General features: G+C 45.1%; 2 protein-coding genes across 2 annotated transcripts in view; both read left to right on the top strand.

Annotated features, from left to right (window-relative positions):
* Positions 1-1,852, top strand: part of LOC122759571 (pleckstrin homology domain-containing family A member 1-like) — a 12,581-nt gene extending 10,729 nt beyond the window's left edge. The window contains exon 13 of the mRNA XM_044014502.1: positions 704-1,852. Coding sequence (XP_043870437.1) covers positions 704-1,078 — 375 coding nt within the window. The 3' untranslated portion in view covers positions 1,079-1,852. The remainder of the gene's footprint in view (positions 1-703) is intronic.
* Positions 1,853-2,064: 212 nt separating this feature from the next.
* Positions 2,065-9,336, top strand: LOC122759248 (serine protease HTRA1B-like). Its single transcript, XM_044013958.1, has 10 exons — positions 2,065-2,740; positions 3,716-3,815; positions 4,548-4,662; positions 4,742-4,831; positions 4,968-5,162; positions 5,300-5,332; positions 5,431-5,545; positions 5,740-5,797; positions 7,686-7,781; positions 8,968-9,336. The coding sequence occupies exons 1-10, from the start codon at positions 2,284-2,286 to the stop codon at positions 9,134-9,136; spliced, it is 1,428 nt and encodes a 475-aa protein (XP_043869893.1). The 5' UTR covers positions 2,065-2,283; the 3' UTR covers positions 9,137-9,336.
* Positions 9,337-9,534: the final 198 nt, after the last annotated feature.

Raw genomic sequence — 9,534 nt, 5'->3', positions numbered from 1 at the left:
AACCAAACTGACTGCTCTCCTGTGGCTAGTGCTAAGCTAACTAACATGAACGTCACATTTTGGTGACATCATCCACACGACTGATCGGTTTCTTCTTCCTCTGCTCCTAATTGTCCAAAAGCCCCGCCCCTCTGTTTCCTCAGCAACTGTCACTCAGTCACGTCGTGTTCCTCGGCAACGACCGCGTCACTCGATCACTCGCGGCGATCACGGTGCCGTGAGTCCAGGAGCTGTTGTGAAAGTTTTAACTGTAGTTAACAAACTACAGATTAAAGACGTTAATAAAAAGTCAGTTTAAGTTAACAACACACACACGCACACACACACGCGCACACACACATGCACACGCACACACACATTTTCAGCATTTGAAATATTTCATTCAGACTTAACTCAGTGACACAAAGTGACCACACGGGGCAGCAGAGGACCAGCAGCTCCTGGGCTCCAGATTCTGTTTGTACTTTTATCATCTCACTTCACTCACTCATTCATCTTCCATTCACAGACACCATCATCGCATTCATTCAGTCATTCTTTTATTCACCATCTGTTACAACCACTGCCTCTAACATCCTCTGTTCACTCTGTCTGTGTCTGTCTCTGTGTCTCTCTGTCTCTGTGTCTCTCTGTGTCTCTCTGTCTCTGTCTGTGTCTCTCTGTCTGTCTGTCTCTGTGTCTCTCTGTCTGTGTCTCACTGCAGGAACACAGTGACCAGTCTTCTCCGTCCTCCACCTTCTACTACTCCCTTGACCAGGAACTACACTACCCACAATCCTCAGCGGGCGCTGGGCCTCAGACTGGACCCACTGGGTCCGGACAGTTTCCTGGGCCTGCTGCCGTGGCGACTGAGTGGCGTCCAGTCTGTGATGATGCCCCTCCCCCCGGCACGCTCCCGCCTGTCGCTGCAGGAGACGCTGCAGTCGTCAAAGTAACGGAAGAGGAGGAGGGAGACAACAGGTCGCCATGGAAACGCCACAGCCAGGTCGCTGAGCTGGGATTAGTTGTTGGCAGCGAGGAGGAGGAGCTTCACCAGTTTACCGCTGAAAACTCTGACCTTCAGATGACGTTGATTTGATGATTGTTTTTTCAGTGAGTGATCATGTGACTCTTCTTCTCCTCACCTGTGTTTTATTTTCACACACACACACAAAAGTCAGGTGTTTGTTTGTGAAGTGTGTGTTTTACTGAGTTAACGTGTGAGTTAAAGTGAGATTAAGTGAGTTAAACTGAGTTAACGTGTGAGTTAAAGTGAGATTAAGTGAGTTAACGTGTGAGTTAAACTGAGTTAACGTGTGAGTTAAAGTGAGATTAAGTGAGTTAAACAGAGTTAACGTGTGAGTTAAAGTGAGATTAAGTGAGTTAACGTGTGAGTTAAACTGAGTTAACGTGTGAGTTAAAGTGAGATTAAGTGAGTTAATGTGAGATTAAGTGAGTTAAACTGAGTTAACATGAGATTAAGTGAGTTAAACTGAGTTAGCGTGTGAGTTAAAGTGAGATTAAGTGAGTTAAACTGAGTTAATGTGTGAGTTAAAGTGAGATTAAGTGAGTTAACGTGTGAGTTAGTGAGATTAAGTGAGTTAAACTGAGTTAACGTGTGAGATTAAGCGAGTTAAATTAAAATTAAATTGAGTTAAAACTCAAACACTGGACCTGACGACTCAGTCACGTTTTTTTCTGATCTTCAAACTTTTTTATTTTCATATTAAAAAATGTGTGTGCACATGCACAGAAACCTTCCTCTGCTTCTATTGTCACATGTTTTGACATTCACTCCTTCACTCATTCATGGTAACATAAGTGTCTGTATTGTTCTTTTTTTAAAGATTTAATTAAAAACTAAAGTTTTAAACATTTGTTTTCATTTATTTATTATTTACTCTCATGTGGATTTAAAGTGTATTTATCACTGTCTCTGCAGCTGTTGTCAATAAAGTTCATTTCCTGTGATGACATTTAAGCACAGCTGTTCACTTTATTGGAAACAGTTGAAGAATCAGAGAGTCCTGCGGAGTCATGCCGAGTACTGCTGAGTCATGAGTTCTCTTCTACTGTTATGACACTTTTTTTTTCTTTCATCTTTCTTCAGTTCCTCATCATCATCATCATCCCTCCTCTTCCTCTATCACACGTCACACAGGACACGCCCACCACCCTGTGTTTGTGCTGCAGGTTTAAGAAAAAAACAAAGACTCTCAGTCTGAACCACATCAGACCTCAACACGTCCAGGTCCAGGTTCTCAGTTGTTCAGCTGGTCCAGGTTCGGATCCAAGTTCTGGATCATGCGTCTCGCGCAGGTGCTCGCGCTCCTCCTGTCCTCCTCATGTTGTCTTCTGTCTCAGTCGCACAGACACCGACGCTTCTCCAGCTCGTGTCCAGACAAGTGCGACAAGTCGCAGTGTCCTCCGACCCCCGCCGACTGTGAGTTGGAGGACGCACGGGACCACTGCGACTGCTGTCCCGTCTGCGCGTCCGGCGAAGGCGAACAGTGCGGCGGCGCGGGAGGACACGAGTGCGCGGAGGGTCTGGAGTGCGAGGTGACGGGCGGCGTGGACGTGTCCTCCACCGTGAGGAGGAGAAGCGGAGCCGGTGTGTGTGTGTGCGGCAGCAGCGAGCCGGTGTGTGGCAGCGACGGAGTCTCGTACCGGAACATCTGCGAACTGAGGCGCGTGAGAGCGCGCGCGAACAAACCACTGCAGCCGCAGCTGGTCGTCGTCCAGCGAGGGGCGTGTGGGCCAGGTGTGTGTGTGTGTGTGTGTGTGTGAGAGAGAGAGGTGTGTGTGTGTTTATTTATGTTGCTAATGTGCTTTGGTCAAAGGTCAAAGGTTAATGTCTCAAACTGTGAATAATTTTTATACTTTTTTATATTTATTTCACATGAAATTGGCCATTCATTCATTCATCCTTTCATCCTCCTCCTCCTTCCTCTCTTCTCCGTCCTTTCCTTCTTTTCATCTCCTTTCCTTCCACGTCTCACAGCCTCCCTCCTCCCTTCCTCCCTTCCTTCCTTCCTTCCCTCGCTCTTCTGCTCTTGAGTGGGTATTTCTCTGGGCTTCTAAAGTGCTGACATCATGTTTTTACGTCTTCAGCCATGACTCATCGTTTTGGAGCAGACACTGATGTGGGTCAAACCTTTCCTGACCCTGGTCTCAGGTCTCTGGTGTTTCACTGTGTGTGTGTGTGTATCAGATAAACACGGCAGTGACTCAGCTCATGCACGAACAGCAGGAATGTTTTTCCCGGTTCAGACTCGTTCAGCTTCTCAGAAAACACAGAACAGACTTTGAACCCAGTTCAGGAAATGAATGTTCTTCAAAACCAGAGACCAGCGCCAACTAAAGCTGACTACAGCTGAACGAGAGAGTTCAACACATCTGGAAAACAACATTTCATCCAGTGTGTGTGTGTGTGTGTGTGTCACACTCACACAGGGACAGTGATAGGGTGCGTGTGTGTGTGTGTCACACAGGGACAGTGACAGTGTGTGTGTGTGTGTGTGTGTCACACAGGGACAGTGACAGTGTGTGTGTGTGTGTGTGTGTGTGTGTGTGTGTGTGTGTGTGTGTGTCACTCACACAGGGACTGTGATAGGGTCGCGTGTGTGTGTGTGTGTGTGTCACACAGGGACAGTGAGTGTGTGTGTGTGTGTGTGTGTGTGTGTGTGTGTGTGTGTGACACAGGGACAGTGACAGTGTGCATGTGTGTCTCTTTCAGGTCAACAGAACCCTGAGAGTCTTCGTTACAAGTATAACTTCATTGCTGATGTGGTGGAAAAGATCGCACCTGCTGTTGTTCATATTGAACTGTACCGCAAGTAAGACAAGACACACACACACACAGTCTCACAGACACACACACAGTCTCACAGACACACACACAGTCTCACAGGCACACACACACTTTTCTCTCCTCCCTCTAAGGTTCAGCTCTGCTTGTGGGCGGGGCTTCATCTTAACAGCTGATCAGCTACACCTGTGCTGCAACTGAAACCACATCACTGACCACAGACTGACCACAGACTGATCACAGACTGACCACAGACTAATCACAGACTGAGCACTGACTGATCACAGACTATCCACAGACTGACCATAGACTGACCACTGGCTGACCACAGACTTCCACAGACTGCCTGACTGATCACAGGCTGACCACTGATCTGATCACAGACTGATCACTGACTGACCACAGACTGAGCACTGACTGATCACTGACTGACCACAGACTGACCATAGACTGACCTGGCTGACCACAGACTTTCACAGACTGCCCACTGACTGATCACAGACGATACCACTGACTGATCACTGACTGACCACAGACTTACCACAGACTGTCCTGGACTGTCCACAGTCCACAGACTGATCACTGACTGACTACAGACTGTTCACAGACTGATCACTGACTGACCACTGACTGACTACAGACTGTTCACAGACTGATCACTGACTGACCACAATCTGACCACAGACTGACGTGGACAGGAAACATGGGTGTGATGTAGTGAGTGCAGAGTTGATTCTGTTTCCTTGTCTCTTTGTGACAGGATGATGTTTTCAAATCGTGAAGTCGCCGTCGCCAGCGGTTCTGGTTTCATCGTCTCTGAGGACGGACTCATTGTCACCAACGCTCACGTTGTGACAAACAAACACAGAGTAAAGGTAACTTTAACTGTTCCTCTGGGTTTAATATACAACTGATGAATAATCAATAATCAACTGTTCCCTCCTCTGCCTGCAGGTGGAGCTCAAGAGTGGAGCCACATTTGATGCAAAGATCAAAGATGTGGACGAGAAAGCCGACATCGCTCTGATCAAGATCAATACACCGGTGAGAAAAGTGATTATTGATCTGTGATCAGGATAAATACACCAGTGTGTGTGTGTGTGTGTTGACTCATCCCACACACACAGAACTAAAAGTGAAACACTGATCTGCGTTTTTTCTTCTTCTTCGTTGGTGTCAGACGAAGCTGCCGGTGCTGCTGCTCGGTCGCTCCGCTGACCTTCGACCCGGGGAGTTCGTGGTCGCCATCGGCAGCCCGTTCTCTCTGCAGAACACCGTCACCACCGGCATCGTCAGCACCACCCAGAGGGGGGGGAAGGAACTGGGCCTGCGCAACTCTGACATGGACTACATCCAGACGGACGCCATCATCAACGTGAGTCTATGATGTCATCGTTTGTGACGTCATCATCGCCGTGTTATCCTCAGCTGCTGGTTAATAATCAAACTGTTGATAAATCAGGTTCATTGATAAGAATACGTGTGACGATGTTTTCCTGTTGTGTGTCGTAGTACGGAAACTCAGGAGGACCATTAGTCAACCTGGTGAGTGACAGGTGATTGACAACCAGTGACATCACATGGATGATGACAGAAATAACAACAACACCGTGTGTGTGTGTGTGTGTGTGTGTGTGTGTCAGGATGGAGAGGTGATTGGCATCAACACTCTGAAGGTCACCGCTGGAATCTCCTTCGCCATCCCTTCAGATAAGATCAGAGAGTTTCTGGCAGAGTCACATGACCGACAGATCAAAGGTGCGTACATTATGACGTTAAAGAGAGGAACGACCACGATCACTCTGCCACCCCGAGGTCACATGACAGCAGCGAGAGAACATGTGATGCACATATCATAGACTTTGGTTCAGAAGATGAAAATCTGTTTGTTTGATTCAGAAGAAAAGTTTGGAAATGATCTGTAATTAATAATCAATCACTGTCACATGCAGGTAAAACGTCAGTCAAGAAGAAATACATCGGTGTTAAAATGGTCACGCTCACTCCGAGGTAAGCTAGTGTGTGTGTGTGTGTGTGTGTGTGTGTGTGTGTGTGTGTGTATCATGACACTGACCTCACTGTAGGACCTGCTGCTGCCAAATGAGCTCTTAATACAGGAATGTGAGTCAGAGCGGGCGACGCCCACATGTCAGGCGACTCCCAGTTTCTGCTGCAGCTGCTCACTCACTCACCCAGTCACTTATTCACTCACTCACTCACTTACTCAGTCACTCACTCACTCGCTCACTGAGTCACTCACCACTCACCACCAGTCACCTCACACACCTCACTCACTCACCCAGTCACTTCCCCACTCACACACTCACCCACACCACACACTCACTCACTCAGTCACTCACTTACTCACTCACACTCACACTCACTCACTTACTCAGTCTCACTCACCTTGTCACTGTCAGAGTCACTTACTTACTCAGTCACTCACTCACTGAGTCACTTACTTACTCACCACCCACTCCACTCACTTACTCAGTCACTCACTCACTTGTCACTCACACTCACACTCCACTCAATTTACTCAGTCACGAGTCACTCACTCACACACTCACTCACTTCTCAGTCACCACCACCACTGAGTCACTTACTCACCACTCACCACTACTCAGTCACTCACTCATTCACTCACTGAGTCACTCACTGAGTCACTTACTCACTCACTCACACACTCACTCACTCTCTCACTGAGTTACTTACTCACTCACTCACTCACACACTCACTCAGTCATTTACTCACTCACTCACTGTATCAAGTTACAAGTTTATACAGTTACTGATATCGACCTTTTAATTATAGCACAATAATAATGGTGATGATATGTATGATATGGATCTCGAAAACTGGATCTGGATCCTGCAACCTGCAAGATGAGGATACAGAGAGAGAGAGAGGGAAGGAAGGAAAGACACAAACTAGGGAGAGAAAGAGACAATGTTAATGACATATAAAAAGTCATAATCATACCTGAGTGTGAGAGAGTGAATGTGCGTGTACCACAGGAAAATCCCCCAGCAGTTTAGTTCTATAGCAGCATAACTAAGAGCTGGTCCAGGTTTCCCTGAACCAGCTCTAACTATAAGCTTTATCAAAAAGCAAAGTTTTAATTCTAACTTTAAATACAGAGAGAGGCTCCGCCTCCTGAAGTGTCATTGGAAGCTGGTTCCACAGGAGAGGAGGAGCCTGGTAGCTAAAGGCTAAAGTAAACCTGTATTTTGTGACCTAAGTGGTCTGTTAGGTTGATAACAGACCACTAATAAGACTAGGTCTTTCAGGTATGAAGGGGCCTGACCATTAAGTGCTTTGTACGTGAGGAGGAGGATTTTAAATTGAATTCTAAACTGTGGGTGGAGCCAGTGTAGAGAAGCTAACACTGGAGTTATATGGTCTCTCTTTCTAGTTCCTGTCAGAACTCGTGCTGCAGCATTTTGAATGAACTGAAGGATTCTAACAGACTTGTTGGAACATCCTGATAATAAGGAGTTACAGTAATCTAATCTAGATTAACAAAAGCATGAACTAGTTTTTCAGCATCCTGTAAAGACAGAATATTTCTAATTTTCATAATGTTCCACAGGTGGAAGAAGGCTGTTCTGGAAATGAGTTTTATGTGTGAATCAAAAGACATTTCCTGGTCAAAAGTAACTCCAAGGCTCCTCACAGGGTTAGGGTTGCACACTATAATGTTCCCTAGAGGAAGCATATATAAGGTACAAAGTATAGGCCCAAGCACTGAGCCTTGTGGAACTCCACAATTAACTTTTGTTTTTAGTGAGGCTTTATCATTAACATAAACAAACTGGAATCTATCAGATAAGTATGATTTAGACGACTCACTCACTCACTCACTCACTCACTCACTCACTTGTCTTGTGCTGTCAGTCTGGCTAAAGAGCTGAAACAGCGTCAGTCTGACTTCCCGGACGTCTCGTCAGGGTCGTACGTCATTGAGGTCATCGGTGGAACTCCAGCTGAAGCGTGAGTTTCAACATTGATGATTTCATCACGGTGAATCTTGATTTTAGTGAGAATTGTTACTCTTTCATGTGAGCGCAGTCCCATTGATTTACTTTGAAGTGCCACAAGGGGGAGCTGCATAAACCTAAACTAAACTTATCTAACTCTAACCTAAACTTATCTAACTCTAAGCTAAACTAACCTAACCTAAATAAAACTAACCTAAACTAGCCTATCCTAAACTTATCTAACGCTAACCTAAACTAGCCTATCCTAAACTTATCTAACTTGACCTCAATTATACTAACCTAGACTAGCCTAACCTAAACTTATCTAACTCTAACCTAAACTAACCAAACCTAAAGTTATCTACCTCTAACCTAAACTAAATTAAACTAACTTAAACTAGCCTAACCTAAACTTATCTAACTCTAACCTAAACTTATCTAACTCTAACCTAACCTAAATTTATCTAACTCTAACCTAAACTAACCTGACCTAACCTAAACTTATTTAACTCTAACCTAAATTTACCTAACCTGACCTAAATTATACTAACCTAAACTAGCCTAACCTAAACTTATCTAACTCTAACAGGGAGAACTGTGGTTTCTAATGAAAACTGTGACGGTCCACATGACACAAAATCAGGAAGTGTCTGTTTTCTTGTCTACTGGATTAGTTTGGATTAAAGTGGATTAGTTTGGATTAAAGTGGATTAGTGTGGAGTAAAGTGGATTATTTTGGATTAAAGTGGATTAGTGTGTCAGGATGAAGGTCTTACCTTACAGACTTTAGACTAAAGCCGCTGTTTAACACTTTTTTCTTGGAGCTGAAGTTTGTGTCATGAAGGACAAACCAATGTTCTCAGCTGTGAAGATCCCAGGAACATGAACGTCATAACAATGCATCATGTGACCATGAAGAGAGAAGTCAGACAACAGAGCAGAAGAACTCAGTGTGGACCTGAACTGGATCTTCATCAGAACCTCCTGAAGAACATCAGACAAGAAAGACACCATGTCCCTGTGACCTTCAAACAATGTGGACTTCAAACCCTGTGACCTTTAAACCCCTGTGACCTTCAAACCCTGTGACCTTCAAGTGGAAGATAAAGTGCTGACAATGAATGAATGAATGAATGAACTTTACAGTTTTATTTATCTGTGAACGTTTTATTTTGCTCTTTCTTCCCGTGTTGCATCAGCGCCGGCCTGCAGCAGAGTGATGTCATCATCAGCATCAACGGCGAGCGCGTGACCTCGGCCAGCGACGTCAGCGCCGCCATAAAGCGAGACGAGACGCTGCGGACGGTGGTGAGACGAGGCAATGAGGACGTCCTCCTCACTGTCGTACCCGAGGAGGCGGAGCCTTGACGCCACATGACCGAACTCGGCAAGAGAGTCGACCAATCCTGAGCCGCTCTCAGCCACCAACGTGGGGCGTGTACTTCCAGGAGCCACACCCACTGCCTTTAAAAACTGAATTATTACGTTGTCTTTTACTCTTTATGTCTTTTTGTACAATATCAACTTTTTTCCATAAAAAGGGAATAAAATGTTTTGTGATAAACACATTTGTTTACATTGTTGCGAGGATGTATAAATATATATATATATATATATATAGTTATATCTTTACTCATCTGAAAGATTTAAAAGTACAAACATAAACATGAATAATGTGCATAAATATAATTTATTTAGTATTTACATGAGTGACGTTATTCAACCATCATGGTTTTTATGTTACAGACATGAAAAATAAACGTGAG

Source organism: Solea senegalensis, linkage group LG18 (assembly GCF_019176455.1).
Source record: "Solea senegalensis isolate Sse05_10M linkage group LG18, IFAPA_SoseM_1, whole genome shotgun sequence".
Classification (NCBI taxonomy): Eukaryota; Metazoa; Chordata; class Actinopteri; order Pleuronectiformes; family Soleidae; genus Solea; species Solea senegalensis.
Note: the sequence above shows the minus strand (reverse complement) of the source record. Positions and strands in the feature narration are given on the sequence as shown.